At 46.5% G+C, this 26511-nt stretch overlaps 1 protein-coding gene across 9 annotated transcripts in view; it reads right to left on the bottom strand.

Moving 5' to 3' along the window:
• DLGAP2 (DLG associated protein 2) overlaps positions 1-26511 on the bottom strand; it is a 770542-nt gene that overhangs the window by 315163 nt on the left and 428868 nt on the right. For all 9 annotated transcript variants that reach the window (XM_027049960.2, XM_053216207.1, XM_027049964.2 and 6 more), the window contains one exon: positions 23332-23364. In XM_027049960.2, coding sequence (XP_026905761.1) covers positions 23332-23364 — 33 coding nt within the window. The remainder of the gene's footprint in view (positions 1-23331; positions 23365-26511) is intronic.

Genomic DNA, 26511 nt, shown 5'->3' with positions numbered 1-26511 from the left:
TTCACAGAGGGAGTCTCAGGATTAGAATTATAAGACCACAGTGTACAGGCATTTTCAAGATGATGGTTAGGTAATAAGAGAATTTGTTACTAAAAAAAAAAGTTGAATATTCAATAAAAGTTTTATCAGTATCATCACTATTCCTTTTTGGAATTAAAAAAGAAAAAAGAAAAAAGAAAAAAAACAAAACAAAACACAACCCCTGGGGCACCTGGGTGGCTCAGTCACGAAGTTGGTGTCCAACTTCGGCTCAGGTCATGATCTTGCAGTTCATGAATTCAGGCCTCTCATCGAGCTTTGTGCTGACAGCTGTGAGCCTGGAGCCTGCTTCGGATTCTGTGTACCTATCTCTCTCTTCCCCGCCCCCGCTTATACTCTCTTTTTCTCTTTCAAAAATAAATAAACATTTAAAACATTTTTTTAAAAACACCTAGCACAAAACCAGAAATCAGAACAAAGCAAAACAGCATCTGGGCTGAAATAAACTGCCTTTTGCGGCCACCAAATAATTCATGTTTTTAGTAGAAAGGAAGATACGCTAATATTTTATTTTAAAATAACTTGTATTCTGTAAATAAAAAAACAAACCTGTTTTACTCAAAAAAAATCATGCTTTCTCTTTTGTAAAATGAAAGGTCTGGGGCTCTGGGAAGGGAAGCAGACCAGATGATAGATCCAGGGCGACAGGTGCGGAACCCCGTGTCTGTCTGGAACCTTGTAGCCCTGGTGCGCTCACCAATGATCACCTTTAGGGACGCTCTTGTCCTTCTCAGGTTTCTCCAAGAGAAGGTCAAAGCAAAGAGTGAAGAAACAGAACCTCTTCTATGCCTCTACTACCATTTCGCCCCGTGGACTCCTGGGACAGCCTGGGGAGGGGGCTTCTCCCAGGTCGGTCTTCCTTGTGGTCTCATCTGTAGGTGGACACAAGGGATGCTCACAACTGCTCAGCCCTGGGATGTACCTCTGTTCTTGGATGCCGGTTCAGCCCTGTGGCCCACCTTGTGTGGGGGCTGATGGGTGACAGTCTGCAGCTGGGACGGGAGGGCTGGGAGGGGGTGCAGGGGGGACTGAGCATCAAGCCGGGAGCTGTCTGGGAGTCTAAAGGATGAGGAACCATTCAAGATCACGATGACGGGAAAAGCCAATGTGTATACTGCCTTTGCCATAAACTAGGGACAGACGCAGTTGGCTCAAAACCCAAATCCAAGACTTGGCAAGTGTGTGCTTTCTGGGGGTTGCTAAGTCAGCACTGCTTAGCCATTATAGTATGCAGACTAACTGGGAAAAAAAAATATTTTTTATATTTATATATATTTGGACTATTACTCTGTGTCGGGCATTATGATAAGGACTTTACACACATGATCTCATTTAACGCTGACCACACTTGGAGCTGGGGACTGTTACTGTCCCAAGTTTACAGGGAAAAGTCAGCAAGGCCAGGCCTTGCCCAAGGTCACAGAGCTATCTGTAGGCCTCCCTTCCATGTCCCAGGGAGGCTCCCCAGGCCTCCCTGCCACGTCCCACAGGCTCCAAACCTAAACTCCCCTGACAGCTTCGAAACATAAAGGCAATGGATCTGTTCCTGAGACAACCACACACAAAACTATGAACGTGATTATAGGGTAGACTTCACTTCAAGACACCCCGAGGATGTCCTCGACGGTTCACTTAAGGATCTTCAGACTACCACTGACATCTGCAGACATGAAGGTGGCACGAAGACCTGACCCCAAGCCGCCCTCTGGCCCTGTCGCCCAAACGCCCCTACGTCCAGCCAAGGACCACACCTGGGTGCTCCTTTGTCCTTGGTGTCTGTGACTCGTGGTTGACTCCGCGGTTTCTACCCCTTCTCCACTGAACAAGATCCTCATCGCTCACCACAGGCATCAAGTGTCACTTCTGCCAGGAAGTTTGTTGTTTAATCTTTCAACTGCAATCAACCCTCCTTCCTTTATATGCCTCCTAAATATCACCTTCTCTTATTAAATCCCTTCCAGTCTAAACATGTAGAATGGGTGTTTTGTTTTTTGTGCTGTTGGTTTTTTTGGTTCAGGGAAAATCAATCTATTAACTAAATGGGTATAAATAAATAAACATTGTGACACAGGCAGGTGTCTTGATTCTTCCCAGTTAAATACTAACGGGTCACTCTTGACCACAAGCAAAGAGATGGGAAGGGGACAGGAGTGTAGACAGACTGCAAGCTCAGAGCACTGTGGCTTTCAAGTCAGTAGCCGCAGACCTCACTGAGATTTGATCCAGCAAACTGGCCGACAGGGGGGAACCCCTGGAGGGGTCTAAACTGGCTGTGAGCAACTACCAGAGGTAGTCATGCACACTGTGGAATCAGAAAGAAGACTCACGTACAGAGGAATCAGAAACTGCTGAGCCCTGCGTGCCTGTCAAGGTCACTAAACCATAAGCTTCTCAAAGCAGAGAAGTTCTGTTCAGGCCGTTTCTGGACCCTGGCACGGTGGACAGAATCTAGGTGGCGCTGGGTGTCTCCACATTCTGGGGGTCATGCCTCTGTGGGACTCCCTCCTCTTGCATGCAGGCAGGACGTGGCCCTAAGCAGGGCCACGGTGTCACTCTTGTGACCGGGTCCATTAGGAGGACCGTCAGAGGCTCTAGCCTCTCTGGCCCCACTGTGGGCTTCGAGGAACACCACGGCCCCAGGAATCCTGCCACCAAGCTCAGTGACCCTGGGAGCGGGCGCCCACTAACACAAGCTGACAAGTGAGAACACTGCCCTGGCCAACATCTTTCCTGAGGTCTGGTGGAGATCCAGCTAAGCTATGCCCAGACTCCTGACTCACAGAAATTGTGACATACTAAATGTGTGTCCTTTTAAGGCATGTGTCTGCAGTAATTTTTCATGCAGCCCAAAGCTAATATTCCTAGAATTCCAATTTCCCTCCAAAAGCATGCTCTTTATATACTCATTAGGACCCTGCTTCTCTCTTGACTCAAGATTCTCAACATGTCTAACTTTTCCTATGTTTTGATCAGTTCAGTTAGGACGGGCCTCACGTTTATATGTCTACACGTTCACACAGACAAAAGCGCAGAGTAGATCTTCACCGACAGCAGGTATAAAATTTTATAAACTGAAATTGAGTTGAAGAACATTCTAGAGCACAGAATCAGTGAGTTGGCCAATCCTAGTATCCAAATAATCAAAGGACTTTCAAGTTGTTTTCACAAATCGCTTTTGAGATAGGGAATTTCTAATTAAAAATTGCTACAGTCTGGCTGTCAAACCACAGAGATGTCACACATCTCTTACTGCAATTACACGCAAGTCCCAATTAGGAAAGTATCTGCTTTTCCAGGCTTATTGAGATCTAATTGACAGGTAAGAATGTGTAAGTTTAAGCTGTGCAGACGGTGATTTGACACACGTAGGTACTGCAGCATCACCACAGCCAACATTCACCACCTCACGGTTGCCTTTTTTCCTCTTTGGGACCAGGTCTACTCTCTTAGCAACTTTCAAGTAGGTAATGCCGTATTTTAAGGCGCACTTATCAGGCTGAACACTTGAGCCCCGGGACTCGCTTGTATTATAACTGCAACATTTCCCAGCCCCTCCCCTGCAACCACCATCTACTGTTGATGAGTTAGGCTTTCTTAGATTCCAAATATAAGTGGGATCGTACAGTACTTAGCGTTCTCTGACTTACATCACTTAGTATAATGCCCTCAGGGTCAATCCATGTTGCCAAAATGGCAGGACTCCCTTCTTTTCTGTGACTGAATAATATATATAATGCATATATATAAAACAGCATCTTTATCCATTCATCTAACAGTGGACACTTAGGTTGTTTTGCTATCTTCCCTCTTGTGAATAAGGCCACAGTGATCATGGGGATGCAGGTGTCTTTTTAAGTTAGTGTTTTCATTTCCTTAGATAAATACCCAGAAGTGAATTTGCTGGATCCTATGCTAGTTCTGTTTTTGTTTTTCTGAGGAACCTCCCCACTGTTCAGAGCGGCCGCACCAGTTTGCCTCCCCACCAACAAGGCAAGAGGGTTCCCCTTTGTCCACATCCTCACCAACACCCGTTGTTTCTGGTGTTTTTGATGCTAGCCATTCTGACAGGTGTGAGGCAGAATCTCATTGTGGTTCTGATCAGTATCTCCCTGATGATCAGTGATGCTGAACATCTTTTCATGTGTCTGTTGTCCAACTGGACGTTTTCTTTGGAAAAAATGTCTGTTTAGGTCCTCTGCTCATTTTTCATTTCAACTGTTGATTTTTTTTGGCCATTGAGTTATAGAAACTCTTTACATATGCTGGATATTAGCCCCTTATCAGATATGTGGCTTGCACATACGCCCTCCTACTCTGCAGCTTGCTTCATCATTGTGCTGATGGTTTCCTTTCCTCTACAGAAGCTTTTTAGTTTGATGTGGTCCCACTCGTTGATTTTTGCTTCTGTTGCTTGTTTTGCAAATTTATGTAGTTAAAATTGATTCCCTGTGATGAACAAAGTTTACTTCTTCACAACTGTTGTTAATTTTCTAGATGTTCTTTCTCCCGGTGTGAACAGGAAGAAATCACGTCTGCACAGCGGGCATGGTTTCATCGATGTGAAGGGCACTTCTGCGTTAATAGATCTCCTCCGAGAAGACTGGAAAGTGCCCGTCTTTTACTCAAATGAATGACTGAGGCATTTTCATGGCTTTATGCCTCTCATTATCCAAGGGCTCTTCATCACATCACTTATGTATCCCATGTTATAACCACGTGTACATAAAATATAAACATAAAAATTGACTGTACCAGTGATTAGGGAGAGAGTAAGATGAAGCTTTTTCCCTTATATACAATCAGCTACACAGGGATCTCTTTTCTTCCATAAACCCATAGTTTGACTAGAGAAATATATCATCTTTATTAAAATCTGAATTTTAAAGATTCATCAAGTTACTGACAGCACTAGTAAGCAAATAAAATGGCATGAGGATCTCTCTTTTTTTTTTAAGTTAGCATAAGGATTTAATTGCATTGGAATTCATTTATTCTTCCTGGCATTTATTCCTTCTGCCAACAGCACAGAAAGTAATTGAGTATTGACCACATTCAGGATTATGTAGGTGACCTGAAGAGCAGAGTCTCAGGAGTTCAGCGCATCGCGGTCAAGGATCACACCTCTCACCTCTGCTCTCTCAGTCACACAACTATAAGGCTCCAAGGGGTCATGCTTCTTTTTTATTTCTGTACATAAATAAATTGAGAGCCCTGAGGATTAAGTGTCTTGTGCAAGGTCATCCTGCCCTTTGGTGGCAGAGAAAGAACTAGAACACAGCACCTGCTCTGCTTGAGTGTGGCTCCTGTGAGAGACCTGGTGTGGGTATCTTCCAGAATGATCATGTCTCCTGCATTCTGGAATTGAAAAAGGCCATTAAAAATGACTGTTGACTAAGACAAATTATGAATCGTCATTGGTTTGTTTGTTCTGCAAGAAGTTTGATGAGTTCCCAACCCTGTCAACCTCCCAACACCCAGTTCAGAACCACATTAAATTAACTGAGATTCAAGAGAATTTTTCCCGCACAATTTTTATAACCCACCAGACATCTCTATTTGACTTTCTTTCTGTATTATTGGCCCCGGCAGCTTGGGGAGATGCTCACCTTAAATGAATTTGAGGCAGGGGACAAGGGTTGGGAGCAAACTGACCCTGACCACTGATTTGATGTGACCCCAGTGAGTTAGCTCTGCTGGTTCCTGTCCCTGAGTATTACAATGGTACACCCTGCCTGGAAGGCCCCCACACTTGGATACCTTTCACTACTGAGTTGAAGATTCACCTCTCTTATAATAATTTTTTATGATTCACCTGCTTCCTGATAAAGCTGGCCATTCCCTTTGGGCACTAAAAATCTATAATGGTATATACTTATTTTATATATTTCTTGATATATGGATTTTTTTCCTACAAAATCTCCCTACTCCATTACTTTCTGTATCCCTAGTGCTTAGTATAAAGTCTAGTGAAAACAGGTTGTCTGGATACCTGCAAAATAATAATAACAATAATAATAATAATAATAATAATACAAATTAAAGTTCCCAAACATTTGGTGAAGTGATCATATTTGCACAGATAGGTCTTCCCCTTCAGGATGGAAAGGAAACATATGATATGAATCACTCCTGTGTTCCAAAGATTCATTAAGAAAGCAACCACACTTTGAATTAACAATTATATTTCTATGACGTCTAGAATTTACCCCAAGGAAATAATCATGAATGAGCATACAGATAAAGCTATGAATATATTCATGAAGGTATAATTTATATTCATAAAAAGATTAGAAACAGCTTAAATTTTCATTAAAAGGGAATTAATCCAATAAATCACAGTGGACCAAGACAATGGAATAATACATAACCACTAAAAATGATATTTAGAAGCATATTTAATGTTATGGAATAGAGTTCACAATTCATAGCCAAGCAAAAATGCAGATAATAAGGAAAGATGTGTGGTATGATTCAGTAAACAAATACATCCATTCCCTTGCCTAGGACATTCCTGAAAACCCTGCTACAAAGTGAAAAGCCATAAAAAGAAAACTTAATTTTATTCATTTTAATGAGCTAAAATTATATCTTCTTCCAATCCAAGGTATACAAATATTTTCACCTATAGAAAAACGTATCAATTAAAGGATCCAAACAAGTTTATGTTTGTCATAAATACTACAAAGTAAACCAACAAAATTGTGCCATAAAATGTAAGTGACACAGCTTGCTACATTCAACAATGTGGCCTTGCTATGAGGGTGTGAGGGCATGCTTCTGTGGAAGGCGAGAGAATGTCAGAGAACCAAGCATCTGATATGCAACGTTTGGGCTCCCAGTTCTCCAGCACCTAAGATGCACTTAAATTACAGCAAGAGAAACATGTTCAGGGCAAAATGAAGGACCAACATGTGTCAACAACACGGTCACACAGCAAGGTGAGGGTCGCAGCAAAGTGACCTCAGCACCCCTCCCTTCTCAGGATGCCCCAGCAAAGCTGTGCAGGCTCGCCGAGACGTGGCATGTGGGTCAGATCTGATCCACAAGCCACTGTCTGACCGTTACCGCTCCGAGTGAACCGACGTGTTAGTCCAAACTCTGATGTTGAAATATCACTTCTCTCAGTGTTTTGGGGGTGAAAAAGCAGTTGCATGATTTTTTTTTAGAAGCTGTCAGAAAGAGATGCCACATTTCAAGAGCCACGGTGGTGGATGGTTGTTAATCAGAGTGTCGAAGTAAGAAGTCTGTGAATGCACACAGAGGAGAAGCCTGCACATACCGGGTCCCGGGGGCAGTCAGATGATGGATGGTTTCTGTTTTCATTTCCCCTAGTTATATTTTATTGTTCTGTTTTGAAATAAGGCCAAAATAAAATGATGAGAAAAATTAAAAAACAGCATTTATACACGACAGATCTAAATTGATGGATGCTTCTAAAGAGTAATATTGATTTTTTACAAAAAGCATGTTTTATTTTAGTCCTTCCACAGTTCTCTAAAAATCTTTATTCTATATGGAATTTCCTTTGCTCTTCTCTTTTTGGATTGGGGGTAAAGCCCCAGAATGGCAGTCATCCACTCTGACCCTTTCCTTAGGAACTTCTCATCGGCAGAGGCTTTGCATGACCTTTCTGGCCTCATGTCTCCATAAATATCTGACAAGGAAGCGTAATTTCATCCACATGAAAATGATGCTCTGATGACTTTCACGGCGCATGGAATTTAGAGTCTCACAGAGAAGCGAATCAGCGCTACTGTCCAGGCATCTCGGTGAGCGTGATGTCCGCACGCTCCCTGCGGCATCTGGGGCACAGATCTATCACGGTGCTGCTTTTCTTGTTCCACATCTTCTGCCACAAGCTACAAAGTGTGCTTGCTTCTACCTGCTCCATGAGCTAGCACTCTGACTTGCAGCTGGCACTTTGCCTTTCGGAACCCATTTACTTACTGAAAACTGAGGGGTTTGGACCACGTGATCTTTAAGGTCCCCCCTCTCCCCCATCCTCAATACCATGACCAAATCATGTGTGTATGTACCACACCGCAGCTGCTTCTGTGTGATTCAGGAACATATCAGAGCCTGGTGTTGTAGTCAGAGGCCTCCAGATTCAGGTCTGATCTATCACAGGTCATGGAAGACTGAGCTGCCAACTTTACTGATGTATTTATGATGGCAAATAAGAAGTAAGCAGAGAGGAGCAAATCAAACAGATGGGCATTCTGACCACAATACAGCAGACAGCACCCAGTCGTGGCTGCTACAATTATCATTGCTGTAGAAGGAAGGAGTCATGGAAAATATTTAATAGAAGTTTTCTAAGGAGGAAATTAAAGAAATACAGAGAATTTTTAAGTTAGAAAATTAAGAGCAAGGGAGTTACTTCTCTGCTCTTGTCAGCAGCCTGAATATTTGGTGTAAATTCTTAGTTTTAATTGAGCTGAATCACTGTTTTAAAAAATAAAAGTGGGCGCCTAGGTGGCTCAGTCGGGTCAGCCTCCGACATCAGCTTAGGTCATGATCTCATGGTCTGTGGGTTCGAGCCCGCGTCGGGCTCTGTGCTGACAGCTCAGGGACTGGAGCCTGCTTCAGATTCTGTGTCTCCCTCTCTCTCTCTGCTCCTCCCCTGCTTTCTCTCTCTCTCTCTGTCAAAAATAAACAAACATCATAAATAAATAAATAAATAAATAAATAAATAAATAAATAAATAAATAAATGTAAAAACAACTACCTCAGAAAATAAATCCAAAGACACTTATCGTATGTTTTATGTGTTTACAGATGTTGCGCTATTCCTGTTTACATGAGCACGCGTGTGTGTGTGTGCGCGCGCGCTCACGTTCAGCACGCTGACATTTGGGGAAAGAACAGTTCACTTTTAATCTACTCTCTTACATAAATTAAAACATAATTCAGAAATGCACTCTCCATAAATGTAAAAACACACGTAACTCATGTGGAGCGGGAAGTGACAAGCAGGCCTATCATGCTGGGGCACCACAGCCTAGTACGTGACTTTGTCTCTCATACTTGAGAGCTGGCTGCTGACTGATGGGTTCCCAGCTGATTTCCAAACCAGAAGTTGTACTTGTAAGTTGCTGCCCTAAACGGGAAGTTGTACTGATAAGCATGCGCCCCAAACGGGAAGTTGTACTGATGAGTATCTGCCGCGAACCGGACATTGTACTGACTGGTGAGTACCTGCCCCAAACCGGAAGCTGTACTGATGAGTATCTGCCCCAAGCCAGAAGTTGTACTGACGAGTGCCTGCCCCGAACCGGAAGTTGCACTGATTAGTATCTGGCCCACAGTCCAAGGTCAGAGCAGCCCCTCAGTCTCACACAAAGGTATTAACAATTCATCGCAAGTTTCCCACTTGGAATCACATCCATGTCTCTCCAGCCTCATCTTTGAACAGAATCCTTTCTCCCTCACTGGGGATTCTACAGCACGTCTATCTTAATTTCACATGCGGTATACATCCCAGCTCAGTACAAACAGCTTCTGAGTGGACACCTTCACACTGGCTGGAGAACCTGGATTAAATTCACATGCAGACCGATGCCTTTGTGCAGCAGACTCCAGCGTCCACGCAAAGCTAGGGTGCCTCCGGAAAGGATGGCGGAGCCACGGCGAGGCTGCAAGGCCAGCACGTCACCACTCTCCCGCGCCACCTGCCCGCTTCCGTCTGCGCTTGCATCCACCCGTGGTGGCTGGATGGGCCGGTCCTCCACCTCAGGTGTAAACCTAGGTAAGTGGCACCAGGTATACTTAAAGCCAGAAGACCAGTCGAGCAAGATCAAGATGGGAGACCGTCCAGGACCGTGTGTCGCCACAAGCTGCGGCACAGTGTGTGAACGGGAGCCCCTGATCAGTGCCTCACGCTCCCCAAGCAAGCACTGGGCAGGTTGGTGATTGCACAATCCAGGGAGCTTCCTGTTGCTGCCTGTTAGTCCTCGCCCGATTCCTCAGAACCGGAGTTAATCAGGATTTGGTGTTAGGGTGAAGTCCTGTCTCTAAACTCACCCAACTGTACCATCCAGCCTGGCAAGTCCCTTCCACGCATGCGCTGCCCCCCTCCCCCCGCCCCCGCAGCTCTCCGGAGCTGTCATCTACTCATTCTTATCATAAGGGCTGGCCCTGAGTAGGAATCCAGAAGCAGAACCAAGGTCACTTCCCAGGGGCCAGGTGGATTTTGTCAGAGACAAAACCTGTAGCACTGAAACGTTGATAAACTGTGATTTTTCCTTCCAGGTTTCCCTGGAAAGAGCAAGAGAGCTGTTCTTTTTACCTTTTCATGGTCCTAAATCTCCATGAGATATTGACAAAAATGATGTATCCTTTTGTCCCTAAGGAATTTACAGACACTTCCAAAAGTTCTGCATATAGTTGTGGGCTTGTGATAGGCCTATGGCTCCTGGTCTGTCTTCAAGAGATGCAGGAAAAAAAATCTGCAGGGTGACATGGAAAGTCGCCCCCCCCCCAAACCTGAGTCCCACAGACCCGTCAAACCTCAACACCATGCTTCCCAAGCCTTGTCTTCTTCTGGGGTCCAGCTCATCATTTATTTCAGACACTTTTCCCACATCCAGTGCTCATCATTTGATGACTCCTTCCCACAGTGACATTATTTACTTCTTCTCCGACATTACTATAACACAATGTTTAAAATGTTATGGGATTTATACGATGCGCATGCCTTTCTTTCTCCACTAGACGTCATTGGTCTGAAGCCCTCGTCACCTGGCTCACCTCCCTCACACATCAGACACTCTCCATATATTGATCTACGTGAACTTAGCGCTTCAATGGCAAAACCTGGGAGGAAATGCTAATTGCACACATATGATACATCTTACATTGTATCTTAAACTGGGGTGTTTCAGTAGCATCTGTCATCACATTAACTTTCCTTTTTTCGCCTTGCAATACCTAAGTAACTATTTTAGAATTTGGGAAAATGGAGAATACCAACATCATTATAATTTCATTGTTCAAGAGCAGTAAGAAGCGTGTCTGTTGGAAGAGCCATCTTAGGTCAGCTTTCTGTATATAAACCACTCAAATTTGTCAGCAGCAACGTGGAATCCATGTCAACGCTCTGGAACATTCCTCAATGTTGGTTTAGTTTGTCCCTCTAAGGACTGCTCTTAATTATATTCCCAAGAATTCCCACTGAATCATCCCCACAAGGACTCAAAATAAAATTTACATTTTGCTCAGGAGTCCTGAGCAATTTCTCAAGGCAAATCGTGACCCTGTTCTCTCTTCCTTCCAGTCGCCTCCCACCGTATACCTCTCCCAGTTCAAGCGCTCATGACGACAATGCTGAAGGGCTGGTACAAGGTCCACCCGTGTGTGAAGATTCTCTACTTCTCTCTCCAGGCTTTAACAGAATCAGGATAATGCACCTGGGAAGTACCTACTCTGTACAATTCCCTGTGCTTTGGTCAGCGAGTCAGTGGTGTGTTAGCCTGACCGCGAGTTCACAAATCTCCTCTGTGCTCCTACTACCTGCCAGGCACTAATGCAGACACTGCAGGTACAGTGACGTACCTATCGGCTGTGGGCTCTTGGTTTCCAACTGGGATGAGAAACTGTCATTGCAGACAGACAAGAAAGGTTTCTACAGCTATGTCTCACAAGACTCCTAAAACGTGAAAGACAAAAAAAGAGCCCTCCCTCTCTCTTCTGTTCTTTCCTTACCCCAAAGTCCCGCTTTGCCTTCTGAGCCAAAGAAGCCTGGATAGAAATCATTCATATGCAAAGTCTGACTGCATGTGAGAACCACTTTTCGCAAGACCACATTGATTATCATTATCGCTACAATGCCACTACTGGTGTGCTTGTAACTATTATGACTATCGTTTTAATTCTTACGTTTTCTTTAGATGCATAGCCGGGCACGTCCCCGATACCTAGGATAATAATGCCTGGCAGACACCAATGCAAACCACAGAAATGGAATCAACAACTGAACAAAGAAGTAAGCAGCAAAATACAGCACACACCTCCCTGAGTCCCCACTCTGCACCAGGCACTATGCTCAACACTGTCATTTTCAGAACGGCCTTGAGATGAGGGTACCGTCTTACCCACTCTATACATGAGGACTTCAGACTCTGTGACGTTACATGATTTGTTCAAGGTCTGCAGGTTCTAAGGGGAGACAGCAGGATTTGCACAAAAATCTGTTTAGTTCTAGTTCTGTCTTCTTAACGTATGGTCTTTTTTAACCTCTTCACACATTTTCATTTGTACATCTCTCACTCGTTCATTTAATTGATAACTTTTTACTCCGGTAGCAGGTAATCTGCCAAAATTAACCACCGCGGACTTTGCAAAGATGTGGGGGAGGAACGTGAGTGGGCATAACGGGACGTGGCTCATCCCTCAACACAATTTTGAAAGACTGGTTCCCATCTGCCTTGTTCGCGTCACGTCTAATAATAAAACACAGAGTTTCGCTAAACAGCAGGTCAATGATGCACAGCGTCATGGAAACCAACTTGTGCGTATGCAGAGCACCCAGAAAATAGCAGCCAGCCTCTGAAGGCAGACTTCACTGTGCAGGCATACACACGTGTGCAGACACACAACTGTAAGACGCGGAGCGTTTCCGGGTGAGAACTCGTGCCCACGGGGTTGAGTGCTACTGAAAGCCCACACTCTGAATTAACAGCAAATGCTGGGACAGGGGCTCCTGGTTCCTGCCGACTCCCTTTCTACCAGACTCAGAGCCTCGATCTCTCCCCAGAAACTCAGTAACCTTAAATAGAAGGCAGGAGTCCACATAGTAGACATGTATTTCAAAACTATGTTTTAGAGCAAAAGCAGTGATTTCGTATCTTATTCGTCGATAAAGTCTTGACAATGAATAACATATGCACTGAGGTGCCACACTATGTGTCCACCTTTCCATACATTTCTAGCCTGACAGACATGTTCTGACAAGTGTGACTTCTCCCGACCAAAGTCACCTTGCACGTACATCCAAGTAGCTGGTTCCCAGTCCTGTGTATCCGGCATCCCGGCCCACACACCGCCGCCCATGTTGGGGAGTCGAGGCCCGCATAATTTATAAACTGTAAAACCACCCTTGCTCCCCAGGGGAAGGCTTTGTATGAGGGTCCGCTGTGAGCTGAGCTCAGAGGGGACGATGGCCTGTCTAAGGGAGAAAAGGGGAAAGTCCATCATCTGTGGCATGTTTACAGGTGAGGCCATTCCTGAAAACTCTCCCCAACCCAGGAACACATGGATTTTAAGATCTGCAAGTCCTTCCACACATGTCATTTCACGTGAGCCCCTCAACAACCCCACCAAGAAAGAACTTTGGCTCATTTCTTTTCAGAAAAAGGAGTCCTAGACCCAGCTTGCTTTTGTGCTTCCCAGAATGCTGCTGGCCTTGCCACGGTGACCTCATCCTGGGCAAGCACCCAGCCCCAAAGCACGGGGCTGACATCCAGACCCACAGCGAGCCCTGGGCCATCGGATGGGAGGCTGGGTGGGGGGGGACGCACACTAACTGCATGTCGGACATTCCCCTCCGAGGCTGGCACACGGAGGCCGATGCTGCAAAATCCCCAGGCATTTATGATTCATGCGTAGCTAATGAGATGCAACAATCAGAGAGGAAAGCGAAATTAGGAATACATATCACTAATCATAACAAGGGCTTTCGGAGAAAATGGTTTCTCCTTTCTGTCAGCCACTTAAAAAGATGCGTGCTATCTAAAACCCAGTCACATGTATGAGCTAGAACACGGGTGTGTGCAAGAGAGGTCGCCGGCCTGACCTCGGGCTCATGTCCCCTCCTTTGGAGACGCTGCGGACAGACAGGCTGGGTGACAGCCTGCCCAGCAGGAAGTGAGTCGGAGGCCCCAGAAGTTGAGGCCTGGTTGTATCAAGGGTCAGGACCCCTCTCAGGCCGACAGCAGGGCCGCACTGCAGAAGGGCGCATCTACACGGGCTGTTGGCCTACGAAGCTCTCCCAGCCCGCAGGCGCAAGGCACACAGATGCCTGCTTGTCCGTGGGCCGTGGTGGTACCCGCCAACCCAGAACGAGCCTCCCCACGGCATCCCCACCATGTTTGCCAGGGGCTAGCCTAAAGCACGCGGTTAGCCACTAGGGGAAAACGAGTAATATGCGGAGATAATATAACCTCTGTGTGGACACGTCGTTATCGGGACCAGGAGCCACTCAGCCTCTCATTCCTGGAGCTCCAGGAGCCGCAAGGGCTCTCTTAGGGACACGGGGCTCGAGGCAGACCAACCCAAGACACCGCGTGTGGGGTATTTCATGCCGACATCATGAGAGCATGGACGAGACTCAAATTTGACAACAAACTCTTCCTTTCCAACAGGCAACATCCCAACGTGGAAGATGAACGGCGGACCCTGTCCTCATGTGAAACTTCCCTCGTTAGCCCTTCTCCGGAACTGAAGACGACCTATTTTCAATTCCAGGGGGCTCCAGTCGGCTCGTCCTCTACGTCGGACTGCACATATTCCATCTGTACTTTCTCTTCCGAATATGCTTCAAAATGCAGCCAATAGTCATGAGTTTAGCAACAAGAAAATAGACAGTACTTTACCTAAACATACTAAATCTGCAACCTGATATTTAAATTGGTCGGTGACCAGAAAGATAGAGCATTTACTTATTCCTTGAGCACATTAATGAGGTAAAATTGCTTCAGCGCCAGCTGAATGCCTGAATCTCAGATATTGAATAATCTAAAAAAAATAGAAATGTGCAAATTAGGGTTCATTTGTGCATTTTATATCATTCTGCATAAATGCATAATTGTGACCGAGTCTCAGACACCAGATGGTCTATGTAACTCATCCCCACGTTCACTCTATTTTATCATATTTAGTAGCTGTGGCCTCACCTCTGATTCTAAGCGCGGCTGACAAAACTGCCTCCGTTGGTAATGAGACCAGATATCGGAGTGGTCAGTTTTATGCATTTGGCTCAGAAACACACAACTGTGAAGTGCACCCCCCGGCTGTGGAGATGAGAACGGCACGGCCCCTCTGCTCGTGGTGCCCCGTCACGGGCCCAAGGCACATCAGGTTCTGACAGGCATCCGTGGAGAAGGACCTTGTATGGAGCATAAGACGAGGCACAACAGAGGGTGTCTGATGGGAAGGACGCGGCGCTTATCGCAGATGGTGCTGGGGCTGACCTTCAAGTCTCCTCCTGGACTTCTCTGTCTTTAATGAAAAGTATCACGTGCCCCTCTCCCCCCATCCATGCAAACCCTAACCTCTGCTAAGATAACAAACGTAGGCCACTCCTTGTGTCTTTCTCCACGTTCGCCTCACACATGCTCACGCACACGCATATACACACGTACAGATATATATAGGCACACATGCCCACACACACAGACACACTCACACGCACATGTGCATGCTCCCCACACACTACTCTCCTTCCTCTGCCCACCGCACTGCAGAAACTCCTTCCACGTCCAGAATGAACTCACGGAGCCCTAAGTCCCCAGGTAGGGACCCAAAAACGGGTATGTGTTACCTGTCACAAACATGGGTGGAAAGGCACATTGTGGCATGTTTGAAAGACTCTGCATGTGGCGTGCACGCAGCGCACGATGAGGGATTCTGACAGCATCTGAAGCAGGAGACAATACAGTTTGACACGGGCTTTGGGAGCAGATGTTCACAGCTGGCTCTAGACGCTGAGAGGGGAGTCTGGGTTCTCTGAGCGCTTGGAGACCCGGTGAGGGGACAGCAGAGACGCTGCTTCCTCCTTCACACTGTCCCCACCAAGAGAACGTGCTCCAAGTGAATCTGTGTCCATCTAGAAGCCAAAAGGATCCTACATTTCTGCAAATACTCCCAATAAAAGCATGGTTGGTTGCATAAACACCTGCGGAAACAGTCACAAGTGTAGGAGAACCATGGCTGAACAAGAGTAACCTTCCCGAATGCGGCAGGAGCCCCTTGGCAGACAGCAGGCCGCGTTCCCACTCAGGGTGCCTGGGCCACAGGACCCCCTCTGAGTGCTCGTCTGCTCTCACCTGGGTGATCAGCCCCCCAGCACGACCCTGTGCACGGAGACAAGGGCTCTACGACTGCGGTTTGGGTTTGGCACCTTCCCCTGGAGATCCCCAATTTATTTCACTGTTTTGCTTTACATATTTTGAATCTATTCGAAAGCACATGATTGAGCTTCTTGGAGTATCTTTTTTTTTTTTAATTTTTTTTTAACTGTTCATTCATGTTTAAGAGAGAGAAAGGGACACAGTGTGAGCAGGGGAGGGGCAAGAGAGAGAGGGAGATACAATCTGAAGCCGGCTCCAGGCTCTGAGCTGTCAGCACAGAGCCCGATGCGGGGCTCGAACTCACAAACCGCGAGATCACGACCTGGGCCGAAGTCGGACACATAACTGACTGACTGAGCCACCCAGGCGCCCTGGAGTGGGTATCCTTTTATCAGTAAGTAGTGACTTTATTTAAATCCTGGGTCATTTCCATCTTGTGTTTTGTGGTATCAGAGCCTTTTTCCTTCTGTCTCTCCTCTCCTCTTTTATATTCCACTTTACACTGAGCATGTGGTGTTTTTCTGACCCCCGTTTATTTTCTCAGCAACTTTCAGGTGTTATCCAAAGCCATCCGGCATCCGTGTTGATGAGGAGAAGCCCCCTGGGAGTCTCTGCAGTGTAAGTCCTATAAGTCATCTATACATTCTCTTTGGGGACATTTAAGATTATTTGTCTCTTATACTCCAAAGTTTCACTTCATTGGATGTGCACGTGTTTCTATTTGCCTGGTTTAGCATTGCAAGTCTTCAGATCACAAAGGCACAACGAATTTCTTCAGTCCTAAAAAAAAGTCCCAGCCTTTACTTAAGAACAATGCCTGTCCTGTCTTCATTCTCTTTAATTTCTCATTTAACTGCAGACACGTGTTTGGTTTCTCAGGCATCTTCAATCTTGTTTCATATCACCCTTTATGTTTTTATGTGACGTTCTGGGTAATACCTTTACCTCTGTTTTCTGGTTTGCTCATTCTCTGTTCAGCTCTGTCTAATCTGCTTTACAACAGATAGACACAGCAGTGAATTTAAATGACATTTCTTGTCTTTAGATATGCCGTTTGTTCTTTCATCGTTTTGTTGTACTAGGTAGCTATTTTATCAGGACTTCTGTTCCTTTTCAAAACCTGGTTAGTAATTGAAACACAGCCAGTATCTGTACAAGCCCACCCTTCTATCCTGTGTTCTCATCCCCTTAAGCTTTCTTTATGTGGGTTAAAATCGTTTTTTGTATGCTTGTTTATCTAAAGTGGTTTTTTTTGTTTGTTTTTAGGAAAGGGGGAGTCCCATGTTGTCAACGATTCCGTAGATAATTTGTGATTTTGATCCCACCGTGGCTCTCAGGTTCTGACAGAACCGTAACTGATTTGGGAACGATTTTCACATCTATTTCACCAAGTGGCCTTCTGTGGCACACAGGCGCGGGGGCTCAGATCTCACGTCCACGCCTGGAGTGTGCATTCCTTGCTGGTAACTTTATACTCTTCCCATGACCCTGGAACCGTGCTGGGCTTCCTCTATGCCTTCTAGGTCAGGGTTCTCTAGTCTTCTCTCACATGGGGGAAACCCGTTGAGATTCTGCAGTTTCACTCCGGGGCAGGGTCCCAGCACCTGCACCCCACACCTGCCAGGCTGTTCTGCCTCCACCCATCCCAGCACCCCCTTTGGGTTTTATTTCTCAGGGGCTACTGCGGCTTGAGTCTTGCCTCTCCTCTGGTTTAAAAGTGTTTCTTATCTGGGGCCCAGAGCTTTGTCTGCCTCCACTCAAGCTCAGGTGCACACCCAAAGCAGCTCTGACCTGCTGCACAGTTTGGTGTGTTTACGACACGGCGAGAAGAGCTCCTGCCACCCTCCATCCTAACCTGGCGAGACCAACAGTTTTCCTTCTTGTATCCTCAACAGTATGTTCTGATTTGTACTAAAACACTAACCATTCGAAGGTCCCAGAACACAGATCGGCTGGAATGGAATTCTGTTTTCTCTCAAAAACCAGTTGAATTCTTCGGTTCCTAAGCAACGCTAATTTTTTCTCCAGTGCCTGGCACATGTTCAGAACTTACTAAATGCTAGTTATCTTCCACAAACCTCCAAGAATAGCAATCAGAAAAGACCATTTTTACCCAAAGCATACAATTAAAGAGGTCTGATCTGCACACAAGACAGGGCAGCAGCTACAGGTGAGGCGCTGACGCGCTCGGCTTCCGTGAGCGCAGAGGTGGGGCCAAAACATTTCTTTTCAAACCTACGATGCCCAGGCCTTGAAAAGCAGCCTTCCTATTTTTCTCCAATTGTTGACAGATCGCAAAATCTTAGGAAGATATCTACTCAATTACGGCGCAAAAACAGAATGGAAGTTTTACAGTGTTTGGAGTCATTTGGGAGGCAAATCTTCAACACTTATATTAAAAAATCAAGAACAGGGGCGCCTGGGTGGCTCAGTTGGTTGAGCGTCCGACTTCAGCTCAGGTCATGATCTCACAGCTCGTGAGTTCGAGCCCCACGTCAGGCTCTGTGCTGACAGCTCAAAGCCTGGAGCCTGCATCGGATTCTGTGTCTCCCTCTCTCTCTGCCCCTAACCCACTCGCATTCTGTCTGTCTCTCTCAAAAATAAAATAAACATTTAAGAATAAATAAATAAACAAATAAAAAATCAAGAACAGAATGCTAGTAAATCCAGGAAACATTTTCTACTTTTTCTTTGTCATGAGTGAGGAAGAGAAGAGGTAGCTTGGGTTCTGATGAGGGAGCCTGTGGTGGGCTGAGGACAAAGTACAAGCTAGCCCCACCACCCCCACAGGTGGGATGTGTGTGACATTCCTCAGGCTCTCCTGGCTGCCCACGGACAAAAGAGAGGAAAGAAAACAAAGGATTAACCGACAGAGATCACAGGCAGGACGTGGGCCTCCATAGTTTACAAATATCTTAGTAAATTACAGGAAAAAGGCAATCTTATCAATAACCTAATCTCCAGAAACCTCCAGACTCAGTTTCCTGGAGCCCCAACATCACCCTCCATAGTGATGTGGAAACAAAGGCAGAAGGAAATGGCAGATAAAACTAAATGTCCTTATAACCTGCAGCCCATTGATAGATACTTGGGGCCAGCAGAGCAAAATGTTTCTCCAGGAACTTAGCATGTCTTAATGCTAATCTCTGCTGGAGGGAAAACAGCCTTAGCTTGACAATAACTAGGCATCTGGGATCCTGGGAGTCTTCTATAATGTGTGAAAATCTCATTGCAAACTTCCCCTGGACTTTATTTCCATTAGTATATAACCAGCCTCTCTTCAGCGTCCCAGGGCAGCTCTTCCTGCCCACAGGTCCTGCCCCTGTGCTTTAATAAAATCATCTTTTTGCATCACAAATGTCTTCAAGAATTCTTTCTCTGGACCCCATCACCCCACCATCACCCCAAAACCTCATCAGGTTCCTTCTATTCGTAGTGAAATATAATAGTCTGTATGTCTGTCCAAAATTCTAAAAGCAGTATGCAATTTGTGTCCTGAAATGATCAAAGTAGAAAACAAAACAGATTTTAAAAGAAAGTCTCTTATTTTGTGGGTTTTTTTTTTTTAACTTGAATTTTGCTCTGGGACCAGAATTTTTATAAACAACATTTTCCAAATAATCTACTATATATCGATGCCTCCATAAATGGTCTACTTTGGCTCTTAGGGCAAGTATCGCTAAAAGTCTTTCAGGCTAAAACCCATTCAAACGTTTTTGCAGCATTATTCCTTTGCACCAAATTTATATTAAGTAGCTCAATTTATTCCTTAGTTTTAATTGGGTTAAGTAATGTAGATGGAAGGCACTGTTATTCCATTGCAGGGGTCTCTAATCAGTCTTCCTAAACCCTTGTAGGCACCATTATCTGTCTTCCCATATCAGAAAATCTATTTGCTGGGAGAGCAAATTGAAGCATAAAAAAGTAAACAAACAGGCGTGTCCAGGAATTGACGTGTGTGGTTCTAGGCAACGTTCCCTGTGGTCTGGTTAAAAAGCAAGTGTTATCATGTGTCCGTCAATAAAGTCTGAAAGGATCATATACTCTTCAAGTATTTTCCTGCATCAAACTGATGGGTTATATCACACGAAGCCCTCTGTCATGCTTGCAGCATCAACATAGACCGACCGCGTGATCTTGCCAGTTAAAGTGCAGTCACTCCCGTGTCTAAAGACAGCAGGAACCACTCAGAACATGATACAAATCGGGACAGTCTTACTACTCAAGGACTATCGCTAACTATTATAACAAGAATGCCCTTAGCAGATTCTAAACGTTGTTGTTTTTTTAAATTGGTCTCTAGTGTGGCAAAACACTATGGTCACCGTCTCCCTGCCCATGGCACGGTGAGTCTGGCTGAGTAAGGAGCCCCTCCACCTTCTTGCAGCCCCTCCTCGCAGCTTTCAGACTTGAACTGTCTGTATATTCTTGCTAGGAAGAAAGATACCCACAAGTAACAAGAAATTCCATTAAACATTTTCCTGTTGAGAACATAGTCATCCAAATTTCAGAAACCTTGCAAGGTAGAAAGTATAAGCAAATTTGCATACTGAAATTGTGGTCTACATTTCATGTACAATTACAAATGTATGTTCTCTGAGAAACAGGGATCCCCAATTGTGGCATCCTCAGGTCTCCAGGACCCCATAAACTTTGTTCCTAGTCTGGCAGCCTGACAGATATTATCATCTGAGACAATGCTAATTATTCAATCTGAACCCTAGCTTCCTCCAAGAGAACTAATCATTAAAATGCAAATAGGTGTTTCCCACTTCACTGGTTTAGCAGAGAAAGACTGTTAACAGCCTTCTGACAAGAAAGAGAGAAGCTTAATGAGTTGATGCCTTAACCTTGTGGATGGAATGAGCACAGTGCACCGGGATCTGACTGCGTTCTGCACCAGCCTCCGGCTCTGATCCTTTCTGTGCAACAGCCTTTATGAGTTAACTCATAGAAGCTGCAAGAAATTACAGAACAAAAAAACTGATTTCTGATTCCACTCACTGCACTCAGGCAGCTCTCACTTAGACTAATTACTTAAACGATTTAAAAATGTATGAATATGCATGATAGTGCCTTTCAAAAAGTAAAGCCCAGCTGAGACCATGCCATCAAATCTTCCCTCCCTTTCTCTGATCTACGGATACCATGCTTGCCTATCTGAGACGCTGATGGGCTGCAGAGACTGGGCTCGCAGAGAAGGGGACAGGCGGCAGCCTGTCCCATGGCCCCACAGGCTCGGCCTCAGTCTCCCTGCCCCTCAGTCTCCTGGGGTTGGACAACTGGGATTGTTCTTTGAGTAAAGCAGGTCTTGTTTCACATCTACAGCTGGAGCTGCCCCCAGACTAAGGGCATATCTCTTCCCTCTTCTCCTGACATCGTGACACCTTGGGTGTGCATGGACAATGTCTGTAATGTGAACGTGAGGCAACAGCAGGCTGCTGGGGGCACAGGGGCGACTGTCCAGGACGGGCAGACACAGGGCTGATGTCGGACAGGGTGGGGCTGGGACGCTCCAGGTGAAGGACCCCACCCCAGCCCGCAGTGCCGAAGGCCCCTGCGTGGAGGTCAGCCCCGGGGTCCCACGACCGGGTGTCCACAGAAACACACAGACACCTATCCCTGAGCGAGGACTCCCACCTTGATTCAACCGCACCCTTGATTCAACACCACCTGGATTCAACCGCACCCTCCCACGTGAGCTCTACCGATTTGTGGCAACCGAAATCTGCTCTTTCAGGACAGCGTGAAGCAGCAAAGAGCTGAAGACCACAGGACGCACACAGACCGCAGACGACAGACACTGTGAACAGGGCCAAGCAGACGAGAAAGCATGACGCGGCGTGGACAAGCCACGAGGTACAGCTCTCTTATATCTCAGGGTTTCTCCAGAGCACGGAGCACACGGAAAACGTTCAGCAAAAAGCGCATATGTTGGGAGTGGGCAAAGGGAGTGCACAGGGAGCAGTCGCGTGACGCGCACGTTCCTGGCGTGGGAAAGACAACAGAAATTGTACAAGGAGAAGGAATAGAATCTCCGAATGCCGGAAGGACACAGACACGCTGGAGAACGTTGTCAGCACCCACCACACCCTCAGCACCTGGGAGAGGGGTCCTGGGAGAGCAGTCAGGAGGCAGCCGCTCTCATCAGGAATCTGCCCCGGAGGGCCCTCTGCGACCCCCAACTCTGACACCCGACTCTTCAGTGACCCTGGAAACACCAGGGGTCCAAAGTCGCGTGTTTTCTGTAACAGTGACACTTAAGACTTTACACTTTAACTTAGTGCACTTTGTCACGGCCGTATCTGTGCGTAATAAATTCCATAAACAACACAGCAAGAACTCTGAAAACTTAGCCATATCTCAACCACAAAACTGAAGAAACAAGAGTGTTTGATGGAATTTCCAAGTTAACCCAATATTCACTTTTTTTTTTCAGCTTGTGGGTAAAAATCTTCCCAGTGAATATGACTATGCTTACATAGCTCCGTGCACTTATCACAGTCACTTTGGGGTCGTGGACATACTTCAGAGGCCATCGTGAGGCTTCTGCTTTGCGCCAAGCGAGAAGTTACTGCTCTGACCCCGGAAATCAATCCCCCCATTAGCGGAGGTCCTGTGCTGACTACATTTTATTTTTTATTATGACACTGAAAAATGTGACAGATTTTGGCCTTAACAATTTTGGAAGATAGTTAAATCATATAACCAGGAGCTCTACTTTGAAAAGTATTGTAGACACATAAAATTCAAATTATCGTTCATTGTTTAATATTGCTGATCACCAGCAAAGTTCATGCTGTGTCTCTCAGATTTAGTCACTAATACTAAGGAATGGTTTTCTGAGGTCCTATTTCATAGGAGGCTCATCAGGACTTTTGCTAATACATTGAAAGCCAAGAAATACGTATTTCTAATGCTGGCATTTATTACCCGGAGAAACCAGATGAAAATCTCTAAATCCAAAACAAAAAGGAAAAATGCTGTAATTTGGTCGTGATTCCACTTTCCTAGGGAAATTACCTCCTCCCTACCCTCCTCCCATACACCACACAGATGATTTTATCCATTTTCCATCAAACACCTTGAAGAATGCTTCCAATTTGTAACACGCGCTTGGGCGCGCCTCACCGCCGTCTGTCACCGTCCAACACAACATATGAGCCACCGTGGAGCCCCCGCCATGCCCACGGGAGGCAGGGGTGGTACGGACGAGTACACTCACCTTCCGGCTCCCCGCAGAGGGTGCACTGGGATTCTGCAAACAGAAGAGAGAGAGAGAGAGGCCGTTACTGAGGGGTCTCCAGCTGGCGCCACAGGTTAAACGACAGAGCAATGACAGACCGCCCGCTGGAGAGACGGGTGCCGTCCAGCTGCGTCCACCTGCCTCACAGACATCGGTGGCCATCTCCACGCCCACAGCCAGCACGGCTCCCGCACCTGAGCAAACTCCGTTTTAGAGAAACTACCTTAGCAAATACTTCATATATGACATTTTAGCAGAATACTGATCTTTGTCATATGCACATGCACACATTAAACATGTTTTCATGACTGTGTATGACTCAACACAAATCACTTAGCTGAAATAAATGTTATGTTGTATCACCTAATTTAACATCTAAACCTTTACTATGATTACAACTCTTGTATCTGCTTCCAGGCACACACAATTATGAGCGAAAGGATGATACTATATCTCAGTAAAAACACGAAGCCTGTAAGCACTGAGTGTCCTCACTGAGCAGGACCATGCCGCTGCGTCAGGCCCTGCAAAACACACCAAGACACTTGGGGGTTGTGGCATTCACGTAGGGAAATGACCGTAACAAACACAATACAGTAAATGTAGGTGCAAATGGCTATAAGATATTTGTCTTTTGGAGGAAGAGGTCAGACTTTGGCTCCAGGTCACTGTCCACCTTCCTGAGTAACTCTGGGCAGGTGACTCACCCCCGTGGCTCCAGAATGGGGACACTGGTATCCTCCACGCAGGGACGGGAGGGCTGAGTGACAAATGTGTTCATTCAGCCCATCAGGCACCGGGCACTCGGGGGAATGTGGCCTCCTTCCACTCCAACCCCAAGGAGCAGCAAAGGGCTCATGGAAGAGACCGTCTGGGCTGAGTCGTGAAGGACACGTAGGATTTTCAGTAGAGAGGAATATAGCACAAGAGCATCCAAGTCAGAGGACAGGCTTGGGAGAAGGCAGACGGCCAGTGACAAGTGACAAGTCTGGCTGCAGGACAGGACAGGGCTGGCGGGCATCAGCATCAGATAAGTGGGGAGGAGACAGTTTGGGAAGGGAACTGAAAGTCATAAAAGGAGCGGAGAGGTTTTTTTTTCCTTTTAATGTAAAATTAGGAGCCTGGAATGGTTTCTGAAGTGGGGAGTGTGGTGTGTTCATCAGTCTGTGGTAGGACCACCTTGGTGGCCAGGACAGGCTGGGCGGGGACAAGTGAGGGAGTCCAGAAAACGGGGGAGCCACAGTGTTCAACGGAGAGGCCACAACTAGGTGCAGGGGCCCCGCTCCCTCGGACACCACACCAAGGTCTAGAAGCACACAGACGTGGGCTCAGGACTTAGGCCTGGGGTCAGGACACAGGGCAGCTGGCACAGCACTGAGGCCACATCCCTGCAGCCACAGGAGCGGACGCCAGTGATCAATGCAGAGATAAGCAATGAATTCACAGCACCACCGATCGGGGATCCACAGGAAACAGGAAGTAGGGACCTCTTGCCCAGTGCCCAGCGACACCCCAGGAGCATCACTCAAATCTCAAAAGCCAGGCCCCCCTTGCACAGCACTATCTGCCTTCTCCGTGGCGCACCATGGCTATGATGCTGAGCACACCCCAGATGATGCTGGAGACCCCTTGTTGCCTCCCCTGTGGGTGAGCTGCCTGCACTAAGGGACCTTTTCCTGGCCACACGATGACACAGGAGCCTGATGTCCCCCAGCCCCGGCTCTCCTCATGGTGACAGGATAGACAGAAATGGAACTTCTCCTGGGGCCTCTGGGAGGCATGTGTGTCTATGGGGGAGAAAGAGGTGATGGCTCAGGTCTCCCTAGTAGACCAAGGAGCTGGGGAAGGGGACCAGGGAGGTGGGCAGCCAAGGGCGGCCGTGAGTTCAGAGTCACTCACATGGGACAGCCGGGTTTACCTCTCAGCCCAGCCTCAGCCAAGACCTCCGTCCACCCTTCCTTCCCCTACAAGAGACCGGAACTCGACACCAGGCTGCTCAAGTAGGACGTAGTTCAGACACTGGCATCCCCACTCATCCCGAAGTGCTAACCTGATCCAGGAATATAGGATTTCTCAGTACATCTAATCCCCATCACAGGTCAGGTGTCAGAATTATCGACCAAGTTCAAGGCACAGTGATCACACAATAATGATCAGAACACAGTAACTGACAATGAATTCAATTCTGTGAATCAAAGATCACCAGGCGCCCGGAGAAGCATGTCAGTTTGACCACGGGCAACATTAACTTCTCCAGAGTCCAAGGCTTAAAGCAAATGCCATTTTGGAGTTCATTATTAATGCACCTAGGCCTTATCCTTAAAAAAATTATTTCCAGCAAGATCACAGGTAAGAAACCATCATCCTCTGTGTTCTAAGCCCAGGCAGGACACAATGTGACTAACTCGTCACTCTTTGGTATAGTCCAACTATTTCCTGTAAAGCTCCGTCGTGGGCCTTCTGCCATGAGCTGCAGGGACTGTTAGCAGGGTGGTGAGGCCTTGCATTTGTCTGTGACAAATGCGTCCATGGGGGACCCTGATGCCACACTGATGAGAACGACCCCAGGGAGCACCGGAAATTCCATGTGCCCCGAGTCTCAAGCACAGGTTTTCATGTGAGGGAACCAGCCAGCCTGTGTGTGGAAGGCGGCTGGGGCCAAGTGCTGTTCCCCACTTTACATGGATCATAGACATCATCATCCTCACAATCAGGAAGATATTCCAAGATGACAATTTAAGCTGAGACCAGTGACCCCTGTCAATGGTGGCCTGTTGACCTCATTATAATGACATTTCCTCCTAAGTCCCTGACCGTCAGGGCACCAGACTCTCCCCTCCCTAAGCGCCCTGGGAGCTGACTGTCCGGAAACCCAAGGACAGCAGGCCTGTCCAGCACTGGGGACTCTACCTGAACTCACGCAAAGCACAGTGAACATACACGTTACAACCATTTTTTCTGCCGGAAATGCGCTGGGGAAGTTTCACAGAAAGGTGAGCCGTTTGATGAGCCTAAGTATTTACCCAACGTGGGCGGGAGGGAGGACCATGTGATCTACGCCAACCTGTCTTCCCTCAGGAACACCCATTAAAAAAAGAGACACAATGTAGAAGGGAATTAAACTGGATACACTGTGAATTCATCATCATTAGTACAGAG

This window comes from Acinonyx jubatus, chromosome B1 (assembly GCF_027475565.1).
Source record: "Acinonyx jubatus isolate Ajub_Pintada_27869175 chromosome B1, VMU_Ajub_asm_v1.0, whole genome shotgun sequence".
Classification (NCBI taxonomy): Eukaryota; Metazoa; Chordata; class Mammalia; order Carnivora; family Felidae; genus Acinonyx; species Acinonyx jubatus.
The sequence above is the reverse complement of the archived record's forward strand: the minus strand, read 5'-3'. Positions and strand labels throughout refer to the sequence as shown.